This window comes from Solenopsis invicta, chromosome 8, assembly GCF_016802725.1.
Source record: "Solenopsis invicta isolate M01_SB chromosome 8, UNIL_Sinv_3.0, whole genome shotgun sequence".
Lineage (NCBI taxonomy): Eukaryota > Metazoa > Arthropoda > Insecta > Hymenoptera > Formicidae > Solenopsis > Solenopsis invicta.
This window is the reverse complement of record NC_052671.1, coordinates 8,732,369-8,751,697: the sequence shown is the minus strand read 5'-3', so window position 1 is coordinate 8,751,697 and position 19,329 is coordinate 8,732,369. Positions and strand designations below refer to the sequence as shown.

Below are 19,329 nucleotides of genomic sequence, written 5' to 3'. Positions count from 1 at the left end.
TTTAATGTACTTGCTTAAAATTTGCTTCTATTAGATTATATTAAGTTCTGTTGTCAATTTTTAATAGCGTATAGACATATACAATTACTTCTATCGGTTAATTAATCGATAATTAATTCAGACTTCTTAAAAGTGCTACATTTTTGAAAAAATGCTCTTTCTTATTTGATATTTTTTTGAGAATTTGACAATTTATGCGTAATTAAATTTATCTTTAAACAAAATTTAATTTTTCCCAGAACTATTTTCCGTACTTTTCTCAGCAAACGCGCCGTGTCGAGCCATCACGAAATGCCTTCTGCTCACAGTCGTGGATTTACGAGCTTTTACTTTCACTCGGTATGCTCGATTACGAGCAATATCGAATAATGTATATGTATAAAGCGTAAAAAACGTGTTATTTATTGTATCGAGATAAGAATGTGCACACGTCGTATTAAAGTACGGCCACTTAAGTGTAATTTGTGCGAGCAAAAAAAAAGACGTACATTACATCAAAGACGAAATAACAAGGGCAGTGGGAACCAATGAATATTAGCAATGCAATGTTGAAATTATATAAAAGTAGTTATATAAGGCAGCTGCAACGGTAATTCGCGATGTTCTCAAATCAGATCAAATTTAGCGAGTCTTTCTCGAAAGCAGGAAAATAGATAAGATCTGCTAAGGGAAACATCGCTCAGCCAAATTTACTGATGAATAGATTAAAGTCAACAAGTTCGTAATTAACAATAAAGTAAAAACTCGGCTAGATAAAATATTATTTTGTTAACATTGATAGAACTAGTAGTATAACTTTTATCTTGTTTAATATATGAAAAAATATTAAATTAGAAACAATAAATTGTATAATTAGAAATTGTTAACAATTTTACCAATCAACTAACTCCTAAAATGATTCTTAGAGAAATTCTTATTCTATTACATAGGTAGAAGAATTAATTATTTTACAGGCTAAAAGAATTAGATTAAGGACAATAAATTTTGCTTTGAGCAATTTTGCTAATTAAATTAATTCAATATCCATAATCTGCATAGTTTAAAAATCATTTTGAAGGCCGATCTCTAATTGATCAATCAATTAATGAATATAACCAACTTAAAATTGATTGTATTACTTATTTTGTTTTCCTTGCCTATTTTCTGCAAATTATAATTTATTTCTGTAAAATATAATACTTAAAGTTAAATTAATTAAAAAATTAGATTAGGAACGATCAGTTTTAAGTTTTGCAATCGGCTATTATTAAAATTTAATCAGCTGATCGACACTGTGAAAAATGTTATGAAATTTATTGCATGTACTTTTAAATTACACATTAAATTTAATGTATATTATTAAATTTATTTATTTATATCTATAGCTGTTTTTCAGTTACGACATTGATGTACTGTGTTCCGCTGTGTAAAGTTCTTGTTGAAACACAATTAGAGTTCTACAACTTAATTTCTGATAATATTAATAATTAAGCAATAATCTTCTTCTTCTATATAACTTAAATAAACATAATTAATACATTTTAGACATAAAATATATTTTAGAAAGCTGATAACACTGACGTATTTTATACACTCATACTCAGCTTTTTACAGTGTTGAGCAGTGTAACACTGTGGAACACATTGTGTTGGACACAGTGTTACGGAATTCATCTGTGTACAGAAAACACTCTATAATTAAAAATTATGTGTGCATGAATTTTAGTGCATTTTTGACAACATTAAATTTACGTTAACTGTACACATAAAATCATTAATATCTAACCATCTAAAGTTATAGTTGCGTTCCGGGTTTTCTATAGTGCGCATAACATCCTAAATGAAAATGAGAGCATTGCTAACTTTAGATGACTAGGCATTAATGAGCCCATGTACGCACATTAAATGTCTTTAGTGTATCTGCTTGAAATTTGCTTCCGTTACGTTACATTAAATTCTGTTGCCGATTTTTAACAGGGAAGCTAATCGGAGACGCGGCAAGACCAGTCCCAGTTCTTGAATAACCGGAACGCGTCGCTTTCGAACACCGTTCGATGTATCGATTGTTCCGCATAATGCGCGTCGACGCGGAAGGGGATCCATCTTTGAACGCACTTCACGTGAAAGAGAAAACGGTTCAAAATGGCGGCGTACTTGGCGATTTTCTGTTGTACAAAATAGGTTATCGGTTGGTGCCTATATGCGACTGACAATTCTACGGGATCTAACGTGAAGCTAATAGCGCCGGAAGTATTATGCTCGGCGCTAGATAAGACTCGTGCACACGGCGCGTTTTAATCTCCCGTATTATCGCGCGCACCCGGATAGATAATGGCCGATAATGCCATCGCAGGCGACGACGAGCTCCTGAAAAACATTAAAACGCTCCTCTGGGGTTCGACCGTCAAGGAGGACGTTTTCAAGCGATGGGCGCAAGGTACTGGAGCATCGCGCGAAGGAGCACTGCTCCCGGATGCGATTGCACGTCGTAGGCATACGAATTTACATGTTGTGTTTCAAGATTTAATGGCCGATGTATAGCGACAAAATTGCAATCATTTCCGCGAAAGAGCTCCGAAAATTTATTCATTTATTATGCCTTCTCCGATGTTATTCCGTATGAAAACTTTCGCTTGACAGCTGTGGAATTGATTGAGTTGATAACTCTCGACAGCAAAGTTTGTGAATGTTACTCTTGTGTACCTCTTATATAATAAATACGATATCATACAGATATCTGATAGCAGAGGAAATATAAATGTTGTTGTATGTCTGAAATGTGACTATATTAATTGTCTCTGTGTTGTAGGCTTTTACTTCAGCATAGACGAACCTACTGCGCTTGTACAGAGAGAAGGTGGGCCATGCGCTGTGATAGCTGCAGTTCAAGCATTTATTCTGAAGCAGTTGCTGCTAGAGAGCGATGTTATAACTTGGAAAGCCATCAAGGCCGAAAAATGTGATCAGTTGCTTGTGAAAGCCATGACTGAAATTATAAATCAAGCCGCCGATATTCAGGATCCTAAGTATTCAGTAGTACACATCAATGATTCTAATGGCTTTGCATCTAGTAAAGAAGGCTCCGATTCCAAATCAGCCGAGTCGGCGGTGAATTCAGCCCAAGATGTTAGCGAGGGTATTCAAATTAATGAGTCGCCGGCCACGAAACAAGCGTCGTTAGAATCGGAAGTTTTTCATTCTCAATTAAGGTACATTTGTGTCAGAAAATAATAAAAGAATTATTTGATTGTTTAGTTTGCAATTGATATTTTATCGATTGTTATTCCAGGATATTTACCACAAATAGCATCGATGATGTGGAGGACTTCTTCACAGAACGAATCGGAATGTTAAAAGATCAATGTGGTATATTGCTGCTACTTTATACGGTGATGTGTACAAAGGGAATTTCGGAAATATGTTTCGAAATGTCGGATCCCACGGAACCCATGATCGATTCTACCTATGGATATGGAAGCCAAAGTTTAATAAATTTAATGCTTACTGGCCGGGCAGTTAGTCATGTCTGGGATCACGATCAAGATATTAGTGGATTGAGTGAGATCATTTTTCCTTTTTCAATTTTCAATAACTATCATCTCAATTTTATCGACATTTTACATATTTATGCAAAATTGAGATACTTGATTATATATATATATATCTTAATATGAATTAAATACTATTAAGTTCGCAAAAGTTATGTTGTTTTGTTTTTTCTGTAAATAAAAATTTTTAATTTGTATAAAAAAAAGACTTCATTTACATAGAAGAAGAATGACATGGTTTGCCAACCTAATAAATTGTTCATTTTACATTAATACATTGCATTATGTATTTTACAGAATTACGCGGTATTGATAAGCAGAACACAGTGGGATTTCTCACTCTGCTAGAACATTTACGATACTGTGAAGTGGGAACATTTTTAAAATCGCCGTCGCATTCAATCTGGGTATTAGGTTCAGACACGCATTTAACTGTGCTCTTTTCTACGGAGAAAAGATTAGTGAGTCCAGAAACGCCATCAGAACAAGCGCGAAGAATTTTCAAGCGTTTCGATCCAGAAGGGAATAACTTTATCGCTGCAAATTTACTGCAGGACGTGTTGGCGGAATTAGGACTGGTAGCCGATGAGGAATAGTAAGTATTCGCTTTTTATTTAATGTATGGCTATATTGCATTAATAGACATATGAAATCATTTGTCTTAAATTTGATTCTAGTTTTGACTGTCAAAATGATTTTATATCAAAATGTTTTTCTTGCAGTGTCGATATTATGAGGAAAAAACTAGATGGTGAAAATTTAGGGATAATACTTCTCGCGTCATTTATGGATGAATTCTTTCCCGAGGAACCACGTATGTGCCCAGATATGTTCGTTTTGTATCATTACAATGGTCTACAACGTAGCAATCCGGAAAATAGAGTGAAATATCACAAGGGACAAGCAGTATTGCTTGAGTGCACTGTAAAATGTATCATGGATAGCAATCCTATGTTGACGGTCCTGCAAACGAAGTGGCCAAGGATCGAGATACAGTGGGACATAGGACGAAATCCTAGTTTAAATTAGAATTTATAAACTCTGTAATATATATGTATACAATGGAGCTGACGCATAGAGTGACCTGACCGAGCGCTTCTATAGGATATTGAGAGGATTACCATTCTAAGATCGTAGTCTAGTCAAATCGGCCATCTGGTTCGCATTGGTGAATATACCGCAAGAATATCGAGTATACCTGCCAATAAGGAATATATTAATTATTTCCACGAAAATACATAGTATTCGTGACGCATGGTCAGTATGAAAAAATCTCTTAAGGATACAATTTATGTCAAAGTATTGCACCACACTGACTGTGTGTCAACGAGATTAAAATAGTTTATTTTTATTGAATGTTTTTTATTGAATATATTGTCAGAAGCATAATCTAATAGTTCTCTAATATCTCTCAAGAAAGCTTATTAACAAAAAATTTCTCAGCACAATAGAATTTTACGATGGTCGATTGCAAGTAATTTACAGTGACACGGTTATCAAAAGAATTCTCTGCTTACTCATGCGGTTTACTTCATAACGAATTTCGTTATATCGCATCCTATACAGAAAATAACGAACTCTACATAGATTTACAGCGTTCCAATAAAAAATTCATTTTGTTATATATTATATAGATGAAATGTTACTAAAGTATTATGAAACATCATTATTTTGAAATTTCTCGTGCGTTATCATTTCGCTATTCTTGCCATAAGAATCATTTAACTCAAAGCGACTTTGGAAAACGCCATTTTAATAAAGTTGTCAAGTTAAATTTCAAGTTTCGATTAAAAATGTAATAAAAATCAGGGCTATATGAATTTCTAAAAAATTAACGCGCAAGGTAAAATATGGTGCGCACTCTTTCGGAATACTACTTAATATATCATAATTTTACTAGGTAGATTTGGTCAATGTTTATTTTATATGACTTTTGCAAAACTGCAGTTACGGTGTTAAATAATAAACTTACTACTTTTGAAAAATAGTTATCGCAATATGATTTCATTGCTTTCTATTGGTAATTCAATTCCAACCTATGGTAATGATTTTTAAGCAATTTTAGATTATTATAGATTCCAATATTTTATTACTCTTTAATAGCACTACAAACATTATTTTAAAGCATTTATTGGCAGTAAACAGATTAATTTGGTTGCATTTACTATTTCAAACAGTGTTTATTGTTTCATTTACATTGTACGCGAATTAGATATTATTTATAACATTACTAGATATCCTTTACTTAATGCTATTTAATGCTATTTGTGTGGCATAATGGTGAACCATTATGTTGTTATAAAAACGTTTATTTACTAAATTTTGAATTACCTATACATATATTTTCAATCACTCGCATCGTCGGCTTGATTATCGTCTCCGCCGCTAATCGCAGAACTCTCAGAATTGGATTCTTCATCTGAATCTTTAAGAATTTTCCCTTTAATATTCTTTTTAGGTCTGTGTGTCTCAATATCCGAACCTTCTTCATCCGAAGAATAAATATTTGATGCTGAAATAAAACGTTTTTCAAATCATAAATCGGTCCTAGTGGACAAAATTAATCTAATATAACGTAAAAAAAGCAGAAAGTAATGTATTTTGAAGTTAAAGTTAACACATTTTAATACAACGTAAACAATATTCAAGCTATGTTTTAGTACAAAAAAATATTAAGACTGCGCTTTAGTAAAATGTAAAGAATAATAAGACAATATATGTTAATATAGTGTAAAGAATATCAAATAACCTTTAGAAGGAATTACTGCGCCTCCCTTTTTATATTTATTTTTTATAGCTGCCAGTGAGATTGCACCTTCGTCATCAGAACCATCATCGTGATAGGCATCACCGCTATACGCTCCTGTACTACTACGGTTAGTATTTCTAATACTGCCAGTGCTCTTCTTTGTTTTTTGAACTCGCATAGCCATACGTAGCTTTTCTTCTTCTTTCTGGAAAGACAAAAACGAGTAATTAAAAACATTAAAACGCAATAGTACAGTACTTAGTAACATGTTTATTATAATATATGTGTAAAAACTGATATATACATACCTTTATCATCTCATATCTGTTTTGATCTGGATTCATTCCTACTTGAGAAAGAACCTTAATACCAGAAGTCTTTTGCGATCTATCGGCCAAAGACATAGTCATCTTCCTATGCGTGAACGACTCGGTGGAATGCGGCCGGAATGTCAGCTTCGTTCGAAATACAGCTTGACCTTGCAGACCTGTACCTTGACGAATGTAGAGGTGGTTGTGATCGCCTTGTAATGGCTGTTTATAAACATCGAAAATTTCCGAACCCAAATGCAAGGACATGCTACCATCCGACCATTTTACGAATCTCGCGTTACTCTGCTTCACCATTTTGCCCTCGTCATTAAACAATTCCTTCCATCTCAACGTATTTTCGACTTTGAGCTTTAATCGAGCGCGACCTTCCTCGTCTAGAGTCTCTTCCTCATCAATTTCGTCTTCATAAGTTTCGTGATCGAACGGCCTAGTTTCGACAGACAGAAAATTCGGCAGCTTCACAAAGTGAATTTCGCGTCCCAGATCGGTAGTGATTTTCGGGATTTCTACGTCAATTCGAGTTTCTGGAGGTGGCTCCGGTTCTTCTTCTTTATCCTTATCCTCCTCCTCCTAGAATACATTTAATGTTAAAATATATACAGTTTTCTTGACAAAGTTCATGTTGCACTTTTCTTAATATTCTTTTCTCATTAAAAATAAGCGATATTGTAAAATCATAAAGAGGTAAAAACTTATTCGCTTCTCGTCTCGTCAACTTACGTCTTCGAGAACAGTTCGATGACTTGGACCTTCCCCGCCACTCTCTGATCTGCCACGGCTGTGACTTCTACTTCTACTTCTACTTCTACTCCTACTCTTACTCCTACTTCTGCTCCTGCTTTTGCTTCTGCTACGACTTTTGCTTCTACTCCTGCTCCTACTTCGACTGCGACTCCATTCTTTTTCTTTCTGCTCTTCCTTTTTATCCTTCTCGTCGTCCGTACTAATGTCACTTGCATCACCGAACAACGCGTCCGCGGTTGGAGCGACGCTATTTTCCTTGTCGGCTGTCTCATTGTCAGAATCTGAATCTATTAGCAGTTTACTTCGCTTCATAGGTTTTTCTGTGTCTGAACCGGAACTGCTGTGGTGTTGCCGTTTATTCTTCGATTGTTCGTCGCTTTCATCGGATTTTGGACTTTGATCTAATAAAAAAAGAAATTTAACATTAAACAGTACAGCTAATTAAATAATACAAATAGTATAAAAAAAACATTCTGAATATTGCAACTAATAAAACAGAACGACACAAACCTCTCTGTTTGAAGGATTTGTTTGATTCATTATCACTCTTATCATTTTTGGGACTTTTGGACCGCGATCTCTTGTCGTCGAACTTTTCGGAACCCTCTCTCTGCACCGGTTCGTCGAACTTCCTCGAAGACGCGGAAGAATTCGATCGTCTTTCCGTCGGACTCGCAGAACCCGCTGACTTATTGCTTCTCTGAGAAGACACGCTTCGAGATCTACGACTCTTTGGGGAATCGTAGCCAGAAGCATTGGAGGCAGGGGAGGCTGGAGTCTTGGACTTTCTTTCTACCGATCTAGAGTGCGCGGACCTCGAGCTGACGGGTGACTTCGGGCTCGAGGAGCGTACGCTGCCGCGCGGTGATTGCGAGCGCGATCGGGGTGACTTTCGGGAGTCCGCTGAGCTGCGAGAGGCAACCGACTTCGGCGTGCCGCTCCTGGACCGCGCAGAGCCGGATTTCTCGCTCTGGACGGAACCAACGCTTGAACGTCTCGAGCCGGATCCGATCGGTGAACCAGACGGGCTCTCCGATCTGCGACTGCCGTCCAACTTGTTCGATCCAACTGGGCTCTGACTGATGGACCTCGAGGCGCGGCTGCCACTAGCGTTCGATGCAGGCGAGGCCGGCGCTCCATTCTCATCCTCGGAGTGCTCGCTCCTGGCATTGCCTGACGTTTGTACAGGAGCCTGCGACGCTCGGCTACCGCTACGACTTGATCTCGAGGACGCAGAAGCGTTATCCGATTCCGATCCTAAAAGACAAAGTCGCGAGATCAGAGCATTGTTCGCAACGATAAAATTAAGGCGCTCACTGCAAAAGTTATTTACATTGTTGTTAAACTTATTAACTTATAAAATCGTTAACATTTCAAAATAAGAAACCGAATTTTGGCAGTTGAGCCATTTTTCGTGGTAAGCACCTTAAATATAACCTCAAACAGAATACCGTTAAACAAGTAGTCTATTTAAACTGTAAACACGTTATGGTATATTGATATTTCACGGATCAGAATTTACAGAAAATATAAAATAATAAAAATAACACATCCATATTACATACCAGAATCGCCGCTGGAATCGCGCAAAGTTTCTCGTACCGGTGACATGTTTACCATCTGTTTAGGTTAGCATTAACGTTTCGAAATAGCCTCAAGCCGCTTAGAGAGAATCGACTCGCACAATTCAGCAATGCATGCTGTACATACAAGAAAATATGACGCTGCAGCTACCTATCACCTTTTATTGCGCTTTATTTCTTAGGAAAAACGAGAGGCTAGTCAATCTAGCTGCTGCTGAATTTAATACCCATTTCACTTTAAGTGCAGAAAGTGCAGTGCAGCTAAGAGGAGAAATCGGCACTTGGTATCGCAAATATATAATTAAAAAAGGGAGAAAGAAAAAATTAAATAACTTTGATAAAATCATGCATATATATATATATATATATATATAAGAAGTAAATAACTGGAGATCATATTGTTACATTTTCAATATATATCTAAATATAATTATTAAATGTTTTATTAATGAAGTCAAAATCAGACAGGAAAAAGATATATATAAAACTATTTAAACATAATTTATATTTGTAACATAAATACGTGTGCTGAGACCGCCATTTAACATTAACTGTAAACATTTATATAGCGCATTGCAAGAGATTTATATTTATAATTATATATTAAAACGCCCATGAATGTAAATCATCTCAGCAAAGGTTTATATTATTCGATTATTCTTGTAACATAAGTATTTTTGGAGCTCTCTGATCTAACTACAGCTTAATTAATTCGATATTTTGTAATACATATGCAACAAATATATCAATCATTTCTCGCATCATTATCATAGACATTTATATATTTACCATAAATATTTAAATAAATATATAAATATATAAATGTCTATGATCATTATGTGATTAAATTTTTATCAGTGTGATTTTTCATACAAGTCAATATACTTTTCTATCAAAAAGTTTTGTTTACTTTTAACAAAAATAGATTAAAATAAAATCAAGAAGTATATCCAGGTACTGATTTTATCAGTAGATGGATATCCAATACTGATCTGAATGTATTTTTTAGGCAAGTATTAGAGAATTCCTTCATCTACATATGTATATGTAAAAACAAATATTAAATCTTTTATACATTAAAATTATAATAAGCTCAATATGGATTGTGAACAATCCTGTGTTAATTTTCATAGTCATAAAATCAATAAAAGAAAATTGAAATAAGTCATTTTTAAGCGAGAAGCAACTTGATCTATAAATCATTATATCTAGTGATTTATCCATTATGGAAAAATACTATTAGATTCGCAAAAAAACTATTAGAAATTATTGAAAAACCATTCAGATCCTTATATATATTGTACATTATTATTTCCAATATAATTTTTTCGCAAGCCCAATAATATTTTTCCATAAACTCAAGTTTCGTACATGTTTGTAACCAAGAACAACAGATGAAATGCAGACTTAATATAGAGACAATAAAGTAATTGAAGTAACTTTAAAGCAATAACTAATTGTACGAAGAATTAATCCTTACTACACTGTTTCCTTTCTTTCACTAAACTGTATACATTCTAAATAGTCTCTAATCATTCAATTCATCCTCAAAAGTTGCTAGAAAGGCATATGTATACTACAATTAGCTGTGCGATAAAATTCCAAATGTAAAATATAAATCATTGGTACCTACTACAGATTTATTTGTAATTTTTCAATTGCAATCGAAAAGAATGTTATCATGAAATAAATTGGACCCGCAAGTCTATGAAATTATGTACGCATATACGTATGTATGATATATTCACCCCTATGTTACATATGTAATCGTACTTACAAGTACTAGGCTTACTTTTTGTTTGTTATAAATAACTGAGTATTCAGAAAGAACTGTCCTAATAACATTTCATAATACTATAGAAAAGCTAGCAATCACACGTATACATTGTTTTTTTTTTTTTTAATAGACAATTTTTAACAATATTTTAAATATATTTATAACTGACATGTATGTTTATTTTGAGAAACTGGAAATTATATGACAAACAGAGACTTTCTTATATATATTCAGTTGAATCAATAATGATTAAAGCTTCATTTACTTTTGCATAGCTGTAATCGTTCAGCATGCAACTCAAAATTTATGTATGTAATGAGAGAATGCGCAAGACAGACCCGGACATATGGACCTTGAAATACAATTTACTTTGAGTGTATAAGAATATTTTATACATAATTGCATCTTATAGAAGTTCTCATTATACACCCAAAGACAATTATACATGTGTAAATATAATATACATCTATCTATTCACATAAAACTTCTAGTTTACATGTTGTTATTTATTATGCTTGCAGTTCTTGTAGTTTCCTACACGAGGGTGTTTCAAGATTTTTAGCTTTCATGAACAGATCTTGATCTCCCAAATTACGGGCTTTCCACATTATACCTTCCCCTATTAGAAAATAAGTTTAAAATATTTTTAGCATGTTTATAAGAGAAAGTTTATTATATTTTTATATCTAATAAATTTAGATATATTAGGGACTGCACCAGTCAATGAACATATAAATGAGAAATTTTAATATAATTACATTTTTAATAAAAAATTATATTTTAATAAAATCTTTATAAAAATTAGATTATAAAAAATACAATTCGCAATTTATTTTAATACTTTTTTGAAATAATCATTTACTGGTAACTGTTCAGTGACTAGTGCAGTGACACTATATCATAATAAAATTCATGTGAAAAATATGATAAGTATATCAAAAGAGATAAAAGAAACAAAAGAATACGTACTGTAATTCTTTTCCCTAGCGCAGGCCTGCCTCAAGTTACCCACGTACTCTTCTTCAATTGAAATTTCTAACCTACGTAAACTGCCTTGGTATTCACTGTGAAAGTTTTCCTTAACGTAATATGGCACTTTCAAAACCTGAGTTGTTCTGCCCACTGAATATTTTCTGTAAGCAAAGATGAAATCACACACATTGAAGTATCTTATTCTATAAAAATATTACTACTTTAATCAATTACTTGTCTTTTATACTTACGGGCTCGCATGCAGACTATATACTGGATCGGAAATGAAAAAACTGCTCATCATGGTTAACAATATTAGTAACAGAACTGGTAACATCTGAAGAAACGTAGTGTATCCATTTGCTTGCTACAAAACGTTACATCAGAATTTTAAAAAATAATTTTAAAATCTCATACAAACTAAATTCTTGATTGTTTATGAAAAAATTGCTCATCGTGATTAATGATATTAGTAACAGAGCTAATAATATCTGACAAAACGTAGTTTTCGTTCGCTTGCTGCGAAATGTTACATCATAATTAAGAAAAAAAATTTTAATTGTGCAACACAAGATTTCTCTGCTCTACCTGAGAATGGGCATGTTGCGCTTGCGCTTCCGACTGTCGCATCCATCTTCCTCCTGGCCGACGCATATAAAATTCTTGTTGTGGGAAGCCGACACCAAAAAACATATTGAACAATTCCTCGGCTGTGATATCAGCTAAAAAAAAAAAAAGAAATGTATCAATCACAATTTTAATAAACATGAACTTGTAAAATATTCTCACAACATATATCTCTCAACACTCTCTTACCTTCAAATCCACGAGTATAGTTGTAATGCGTATGGCCTTGGCGGCTGTGCATATTCTGCATTCTTTCTTCTTCGGAACCGTACATGTCATATTGTTTTCGTTTTTCCGAATCAGTAAGAATAGCAACCGCATTGCCAATAGCTGTAAAAGACAGATGTCTCGTATAAATGCAGATATGTTTGTAATAAACTACTTATTTCTTTTTGCTATCCTGACATACCCTTAAACGCCTCGGCAGCACCTGGTGCTTTATTTTTGTCAGGATGTAATTGAAGCGCTAATTTCTTATAAGCCTTTTTAATATCACTGTCTGTAGCATCTTTGCTGACTCCTAAGATTTCGTAGTAGTCCTTGCACTTCTTTATTCTGTAAATAATAAAAATTCTTGTAAAAAGCACATTTATACAAAATAATTAAAGATAAAAATAATTGAATAAGGCCCATTTGCACAAAAGTAGACTAACTTTAGACTCTGCTTATAATTTTCTATCTTTTTCTAATTTTAAGAATTAGAAAAAAAAGGTAAATTAAATCAAAAGAAAAAGAGAGAAATTAAAGTTAATTTATAATGATACAAATGAGTTTAAGTAAAATATAAATTAAACTTGATAAAACATGAAAAATAAATATGTATTTCATGGATACTGTGAGTGTTCTCAAGAAATTAAAATGATCTTAAAATATCTAAACCTTTTTACATGCTCCAACTGTTCTTTTGAATATTCGGAATTGCTCTGGGAATGTGTCCCATCTTTGGTTACATTTTGCCGTTTTCTAACATTAGGCTCAGCTGACTCTGGTTTCTGGTTCTGTTTCGAGAGCACTGTTACTTCTGCCAGCAGTTCTATAAGTATAAGAATTATTCAATTCTATATAATCATCACTAACCTGACAAAAAAAAGAAAGACATATACTTTCGTAAAAGGAAAGTTTTAGGAGATGTGTACAATAAATGGAACAAGGAAGAGAATATAGAATAAGGAATAATTTGATATTAACGTGATATAAAATATAAATATATAATATATATTTATATTTTATATCACGTTAATATCAATATAAACGTATATAAAATATAAATGTAATTCATCAATATAGAATAGAGATGCAAAGAAATAGTGTAATGAAATTTTATTCTCTATATCATATACATTGTGACACAGTATAAAAGACCTGTTTCTTTTAATTGGCCTGATCTTTTCTCCTTTTCTTTTCTGACTGTGGAAAAAAAAGAGAGAAGATGAACTAAGCCAGAATGTTAATTAAGAAGAAAAGACCTGCATTCCAAAATTCACTGCTAGTATAGAAAATCTATAGTTCATGTTATATTTACTATAAATTTTCAGTACCCCAAGTGACTAACGGAACGCATCCTATATTATTCCCACGTTGATCGTTCTGCTCTATGTGTCTTGTTAATTCTTTCTTTTATTGTGTACAGCTCCTCGTTCCATCTGAATAAACGTGACTGATGCAAAATCAACAATTTATCGAGTGGCACAGTGTATGCAGTATGCACATGCGTGACAAAAGCGAGAATTCTCACGACGACGCCGCGCTCAGCGCGGAGTAGATCGCGGAGCCCACGTACCCTCGGCCTTCTTCATCGGATAAAGTCTCTGGGCCTTGCGGACGAATTTCTCAGCTTCCTCGTACTTCCTATCCCGCATAAATCGCTCCGCGAGCTCGAAGCATCGCTCCGCCTCGTCCTTGTTACTGTCCATCGCGTCCGTCACTGCGAGATGCCCGAGTCACCAAAATGCACGCGCGATCACAGTGACAGGGCAAAATGGTAAATAAATCGCGAGGCGTGAACCCTCAGCCTCGACAATCAACCATTATAATTCAGTTACGTCACAAGCATCGTCACACGACAGCTGAGCTGAGCAGGTTGGACGCAGACGACACACGAGAAACGATGACAGACCGGACACTATTCAATCCATCGCCAATCATCTGCTAATACGATCCGTTATCACGCGAACGAGCTGGCTGTATGCCAAGGCAGGATTTCGAAGCAAATTCACAGGACGATTGATATATCGGAACATTCGTAGTTCCCACAAGCGATCGGACTTTTCGGACTGTCGTACTTGTTGAACGCGGATTGGCCGAAGAACGGGCTATCTTCGATGGCCACGGGTCTGTTCGTTCTATCTGTACCTTCTGCACTCGGACAATGTTAGGTCGTATGCGCATCGTACGCCTGCGCCACTAATGTAACACACTTTCGACACTACACGGCATTCTCGAAACACTCGTTCGCATCAAAAACTCGCACTATGGGACGACGAAGATGCGAGTTGAAATGCGCCGCGACTCATCGCGACCCCCCACCGACCTCTCTGACCGACCGACTATTGTGATTGTGTAGCAGCGTAGCGGCGCACAGGCGCGGTCTATACGGCTACGCAGTGACAACAATTGGTCGGTCAGGCAGGACGGCGGAAGGTCGTGGCGCATTTCAACTCACATCTACGTCGTCCCGTACGAGTTTTTGATACGAGTGAATGTTTTAAAATGAAAGTGAATGTTCCGTGGAGTGTCGAAAATAAAGTTCAGTGTCGGGCGTTTGTGCCAATATCATGTCGAATATGATGCATGATGCGAAGTCGTGTCGCGTTCAATCGTGTTTCGCATCTTCTTCGGCTATTTTCTTTTTAGAAGACGCATATCGACACAAGTTAATACACTCGAACATAGTCTAACTCTCCTCCTGAGTAGAGTCGAAAAGTGTCTATTGAGTTTGTAAATGGAAAGCGAAATGTGTTGCTTTGTGTTAAAAGTGTCGACTGTGTTTTTTAAAAGAAAAACAGCCTCCGTTGTCTCGTATCCCGAGTTTCAGACGCGTGTGAATACCAGGGGCCCTATTCTTCAAATCATGCGATTAATTTTTGTATACGACGAGACGAATTAATCGATCGCGCGAAAGCGGTTAGGACAGAAACGATTTCAAGTTAACTTCGTATACGCGCGTTCGGCGCTTCCTTCGCGTGTGCCAATAATCGAGCGACACGGCGATGTGGTTTAAAGAACAGACCTTGTCCTGCATCCTGCGTTCATTTCTCGCCATCTTCCACTTCGTGTGTTGCTAGAGAAGCGTGAGGAGGCACGATGGTAAATTTTACGCATATTCTTAATACATCCACTTATTTCTTTGCGATCCTATCATTTTGAACGTGGCAACACATAAAAATCATATCTGCAGGCTCTGATTTTGTTTCACATGTGTTTCAGTCGGCTCACAAGACGTTTATCATTAAGCGAAAGCTTGCGAAAAAGTTAAAGCAAAACAGGCCGATTCCTCAATGGGTGAGAATGCGGACCGGCAATACTATCCGGTAAGTTGAAACTCAATTAATTAGCGAATATATTTATTTTACATTTTTACATGGCACGAGAAATATGTTGTATTCGTATCCAAATTGTACAAAAAATTCACATTGTTCTAACTCTACCGCTTTGGTTATAAACATTTGTTGCCTCCTTGCACATAATTGCGTAAACGCTGCTATAGTATGTAAATCGATAAAATTATTGTACTGAATAGTTCCTAATCACGATCGAGAAAAAAATATCTAATTTTTAAAGCAAGATTGGAATCTTATAACAATTTTGATTAAACATTAATAAGTACTACATCAAAATTGTACTTAATCTAAATGCAAAGTGAAATGTAAATATCTTAAAAAAAAAAAACTTTATTTTAAGCATATTTTATCAAATGGCATAGTAAAGTGTATTGAGAATCTTGCAGTTTCATCCATTTGTATGTTTAAACACATCTTTTATATTTACTTGTGTACATTGCCATGCATTAATTTGCTGCGTCACAAGTATTCATCATTTATTTGCATTTCAATTTTTATATTTAAAATCTTAAAATATCATCAACCAATAACAGCTACATTAGCAGCTTAAAACATTAAGATTGTCTTGAAATAAAAATTGATTATGAATATCAGTCATAATAGTCTAACTGCTGCTACAAGTCTGTGAATAATACACGTACAATGGTTTCAACGTACAACAGTGTACTCTAGTTTAAACACAAAATTTTTTGTATTCTTTAGTTTAATGTTATTTTTATGGGATTTGATTTTGATGAAAAGATGAACTGATGCTATTTGCAGTCTTACTATCTATAACATTATATAACTACAAGATTATTTTATAATATTAAAATATAAGAACATTTTAATTTCTTTGAAAATTAATATTGATATCCATAAAGCTCAGAACATTAGAATATTTTATAGCAAAAATGTTACAATACCATTGTTGCAATGATTATATGAATATTAATGATTTATACATTAAAGATATAATTTTTTGCATATTTGTTTTCAGATACAATGCCAAGAGGCGTCACTGGAGGAGAACTAAGCTAAAGTTGTAAAGCAAATAATTACATACTTGCAGATGATAAATAAAGATATCACTTCTTTGTAAGGAATAAAATCAATCATTTTCTTCTGACATCAATATGACTGTATACAGTGTCTATTCCTATACAAATAACATACAGCTTTATGTTATTATTACATCAACAATGTATAATTTCAAATAAAATCAGGTATATCAAAAAAATTACACATCTACAATAAATAAACTACTGTGCAAATAAGTATTGAAAAAACGGGATATATATTTTTTAAATATATGTATTGGTTTTCATCAAGTGTATTTACAGTATTACAATTCATATTTGTAGTATTACAAAGAATTCGATACTTTGCGCATATGCATCTCTTTCAACCACTTTTCCAACAATTCCTCACCAGTTTTAGGATAGGGTAGATAATAATGTTTAGGTGGTGGTCCTTCTTCCAAGCGTACAAAATAATGGCAATACCTATAGTGTATAGTTCCTGGGCGTCCCCTAGCATGACGCCGCAAACCCTTTATCACGATGCCTTTAGTACTGAACGATTCCGCTACAAAGAGATGTTCATTTCTTCAACATATTGAATTTTTAGGACTTAGAAAAAGTATATAGATACACAACAAATGTGTACTTACCAACCCACAAATTACTTTTAAATTCGACATTGTGCTCTTCTACAGCCATGCGTTGAGCTTCCAATATAACTTCCTTTGCAATCTCTGCACCTTTCCTATGCATAAAACTCAATTGTTTTACAGCCTCATCCACGGACATTCCTCGCACAAAACCCGCAATATACCACATCTTCTTTGGACTGTATTTTATATTGGGTTTCATATGGCATACATACTAAAAAAACAAATGTGCAAATAAAACAATAACTTGACAATTAATCATACAAATACATAGAGAAGTGTCAACAACAGTTGAGATCTTGTTGCCTAATAATAAATATGTCAATTTTAAATACATTTTTAGTTATATAAACTGTGTGCTGATTATTTAGACTTGAAACGCAATTATAAATTAAAGCTGGAAGTAATATCTCAAGTTAAACTGATTGTTTTAATGATGCTACGAGCATTTTAAAACACTGAAAAATGGGGCAATATTTTTTAGAACAAATTCTTAAAATGTTTTAAAATATTTGTAGTGCTATTAAAATTGATAAATAATTTAATAAAATGTTATTTCCATTTTTTTATTTATATTTTATCAGCCTCAGCTTTTGTTAGCGTCTCTCTATGTAGTCACTTATGTGACTCGTTTAAATTATCCAAATTATTACTGTGTGATAAGTAGTACTCTATAAAATGTGACTAATGCAACTTACAGCAGGTCTCTTTTCTTCACCTGGCTTTTGAGGTGGAAACACAGTCTTATTATAGTCTAGAAACCCCGTCGGGGTGTTATATTTTAGCAAATTACTTCTACATATCGCAGAAATATGAAAACTGCATGTTGGCGCAAGATTTGTCGCGCTTGACAATATATTCGTCCTATTTATAGTAGATCTGCTGTATGACGCTAAATACTTAACACATTGACGAATGCTCTGCATATTCTGTATAAATATTAAAATTTGCCGTATATTAATTTCTGTAAATTAAAATTGAATAATCGAGTAATGATAAAATTATTACAAACTATTTTGTTTATACGCAACAAAAATATAACAAATTCGAGCTAAGATTTTCTGATAAGATTTCTAATAGGTAAGATTTATACACGGTAATAAAGTAACTTGAGTTTTCTAATGTTCTCCCGAGAAACATTCGCGCAACATAACCTATGATAATCATTTATTAAATTTAATTATGTTAGATATGTACTTGCCGTAGACCAAATATATTTTGCAGGAAATTTTTAATTTGCGAACGTATCTAGTGCGTACTAATTTCGTATTAATTGCGTTTTATTTCATAAGAACAAATTGATGTTTAGCACACAAGAACAGTTTCCTTTCATATTTGACTCTGATACTCTAACCTTAACTTGTACACGATATTTAATGGACACAACCGATACAATTGAACACTTGAACTAAAATTTAATTTAATAATTTTATTATTTATTTAAAATTTCAATATTCTATGTATATATATATATATATATATATATATATATATATATATATATGCATATTAAATAATATAATTTAGTAATATAATTAATAATTATATTAATTAATCTTTTTTTATAAATTATATATATAATATAAAACTCAAATTTATATGTATAATTAGATGATGGAAAAAAGGAAATAGAAAAGACAAAAATTTACAAAAAATCTTAAAATAACTTCACCCAAATTAATTTAATTGGTAATTGGCTCATACAAATATTTATACTATATTAACAAGAATGAAATTATTAATTTATTGTTTAACATGCAAAAAAATTAAATCAGGAACAACGAATTGCATAGCTAGATATTTTGTTG

General features: G+C 33.7%; 5 protein-coding genes across 9 annotated transcripts; 2 read left to right on the top strand and 3 right to left on the bottom strand.

The window, feature by feature from the left end:
• Positions 1–2,309: 2,309 nt before the first annotated feature.
• On the top strand, positions 2,310–5,513 carry LOC105207943 (ubiquitin carboxyl-terminal hydrolase MINDY-3 homolog). Its single transcript, XM_011177631.2, has 5 exons — positions 2,310–2,415; positions 2,788–3,187; positions 3,268–3,536; positions 3,824–4,121; positions 4,249–5,513. Exons 1-5 carry the CDS (start codon positions 2,310–2,312, stop codon positions 4,553–4,555), a joined length of 1,380 nt encoding a protein of 459 aa, XP_011175933.1. The 3' UTR covers positions 4,556–5,513.
• LOC105207942 (another transcription unit protein) lies at positions 4,134–9,190 on the bottom strand. 2 transcript variants are annotated; one of them, XM_011177629.3, is made up of 7 exons: positions 8,917–9,190; positions 7,862–8,608; positions 7,328–7,752; positions 6,584–7,177; positions 6,276–6,480; positions 5,858–6,038; positions 4,134–4,724 (listed from the first exon to the last, which is right to left on the bottom strand). In XM_011177629.3, the coding sequence occupies exons 1-6, from the start codon at positions 8,969–8,971 to the stop codon at positions 5,872–5,874; spliced, it is 2,193 nt and encodes a 730-aa protein (XP_011175931.1). In that variant the 5' UTR covers positions 8,972–9,190; the 3' UTR covers positions 4,134–4,724; positions 5,858–5,871. The 2 variants fall into 2 exon arrangements, with proteins under 2 accessions (XP_011175931.1, XP_011175930.1); XM_011177628.3 differs by lacking the exon at positions 4,134–4,724 and having other exon boundaries at positions 5,682–6,038.
• A 230-nt stretch (positions 9,191–9,420) lies between these two features.
• LOC105207944 (dnaJ homolog subfamily B member 12) lies at positions 9,421–14,634 on the bottom strand. Its single transcript, XM_011177632.3, has 8 exons — positions 14,091–14,634; positions 13,190–13,343; positions 12,720–12,865; positions 12,500–12,640; positions 12,272–12,405; positions 11,935–12,050; positions 11,681–11,844; positions 9,421–11,330 (listed from the first exon to the last, which is right to left on the bottom strand). The coding sequence occupies exons 1-8, from the start codon at positions 14,221–14,223 to the stop codon at positions 11,221–11,223; spliced, it is 1,098 nt and encodes a 365-aa protein (XP_011175934.1). The 5' UTR covers positions 14,224–14,634; the 3' UTR covers positions 9,421–11,220.
• A 533-nt stretch (positions 14,635–15,167) lies between these two features.
• LOC105207945 (60S ribosomal protein L39) lies at positions 15,168–17,089 on the top strand. Of its 2 annotated transcripts, XR_003268188.2 has the most exons (4): positions 15,168–15,182; positions 15,308–15,616; positions 15,737–15,840; positions 16,850–17,089. XR_003268188.2 is itself a non-coding variant. In XM_026130090.2 (3 exons), the coding sequence occupies exons 1-3, from the start codon at positions 15,614–15,616 to the stop codon at positions 16,896–16,898; spliced, it is 156 nt and encodes a 51-aa protein (XP_025985875.1). In that variant the 5' UTR covers positions 15,465–15,613; the 3' UTR covers positions 16,899–17,089. The 2 variants fall into 2 exon arrangements, 1 of the variants encoding a protein (XP_025985875.1); XM_026130090.2 differs by lacking the exon at positions 15,168–15,182 and having other exon boundaries at positions 15,465–15,616.
• A 56-nt stretch (positions 17,090–17,145) lies between these two features.
• LOC105207946 (39S ribosomal protein L22, mitochondrial) lies at positions 17,146–18,907 on the bottom strand. 3 transcript variants are annotated; one of them, XM_011177633.3, is made up of 4 exons: positions 18,723–18,907; positions 18,220–18,450; positions 17,522–17,735; positions 17,146–17,436 (listed from the first exon to the last, which is right to left on the bottom strand). In XM_011177633.3, the coding sequence occupies exons 2-4, from the start codon at positions 18,445–18,447 to the stop codon at positions 17,216–17,218; spliced, it is 663 nt and encodes a 220-aa protein (XP_011175935.1). In that variant the 5' UTR covers positions 18,448–18,450; positions 18,723–18,907; the 3' UTR covers positions 17,146–17,215. The 3 variants fall into 3 exon arrangements, with proteins under 3 accessions (XP_011175935.1, XP_011175936.1, XP_039308277.1); XM_011177634.3 differs by having other exon boundaries at positions 18,719–18,892; XM_039452343.1 differs by having other exon boundaries at positions 18,220–18,485; positions 18,723–18,892.
• Positions 18,908–19,329: the final 422 nt, after the last annotated feature.

What these genes read in the sequence shown, in the direction of transcription:
- LOC105207943 (XM_011177631.2), top strand. Translation starts at nt 2,310, where the DNA reads ATGGCCGATAATGCCATCGCAGGCGACGACGAGCTCCTGAAAAACATT. An exon ending in TCAAGATATTAGTGGATTGA is followed by an intron (nt 3,537 to 3,823) that starts GTGAGATCATTT and finishes TGTATTTTACAG; the next exon opens with AATTACGCGGTATTGATAAG. An exon ending in CTGGTAGCCGATGAGGAATA is followed by an intron (nt 4,122 to 4,248) that starts GTAAGTATTCGC and finishes TTTTTCTTGCAG; the next exon opens with TGTCGATATTATGAGGAAAA.
- LOC105207942 (XM_011177629.3), bottom strand. Translation starts at nt 8,971, where the DNA reads ATGGTAAACATGTCACCGGTACGAGAAACTTTGCGCGATTCCAGCGGC. An exon ending in ACAGATATGAGATGATAAAG is followed by an intron (nt 6,481 to 6,583) that starts GTATGTATATAT and finishes TTGTCTTTCCAG; the next exon opens with AAAGAAGAAGAAAAGCTACG. An exon ending in CGCAGTAATTCCTTCTAAAG is followed by an intron (nt 6,039 to 6,275) that starts GTTATTTGATAT and finishes GTTTTATTTCAG; the next exon opens with CATCAAATATTTATTCTTCG.
- LOC105207946 (XM_011177633.3), bottom strand. Translation starts at nt 18,447, where the DNA reads ATGCAGAGCATTCGTCAATGTGTTAAGTATTTAGCGTCATACAGCAGA. An exon ending in GTGAAGAAAAGAGACCTGCT is followed by an intron (nt 17,736 to 18,219) that starts GTAAGTTGCATT and finishes TTGTTTTTTTAG; the next exon opens with TATGTATGCCATATGAAACC. An exon ending in TAAAAGTAATTTGTGGGTTG is followed by an intron (nt 17,437 to 17,521) that starts GTAAGTACACAT and finishes ATCTCTTTGTAG; the next exon opens with CGGAATCGTTCAGTACTAAA.
- LOC105207945 (XM_026130090.2), top strand. An exon ending in CGGACCGGCAATACTATCCG is followed by an intron (nt 15,841 to 16,849) that starts GTAAGTTGAAAC and finishes ATTTGTTTTCAG; the next exon opens with ATACAATGCCAAGAGGCGTC.
- LOC105207944 (XM_011177632.3), bottom strand. Translation starts at nt 14,223, where the DNA reads ATGGACAGTAACAAGGACGAGGCGGAGCGATGCTTCGAGCTCGCGGAG. An exon ending in CAGTTGGAGCATGTAAAAAG is followed by an intron (nt 12,866 to 13,189) that starts GTTTAGATATTT and finishes TATTATTTACAG; the next exon opens with AATAAAGAAGTGCAAGGACT. An exon ending in TGCTGCCGAGGCGTTTAAGG is followed by an intron (nt 12,641 to 12,719) that starts GTATGTCAGGAT and finishes TGTCTTTTACAG; the next exon opens with CTATTGGCAATGCGGTTGCT.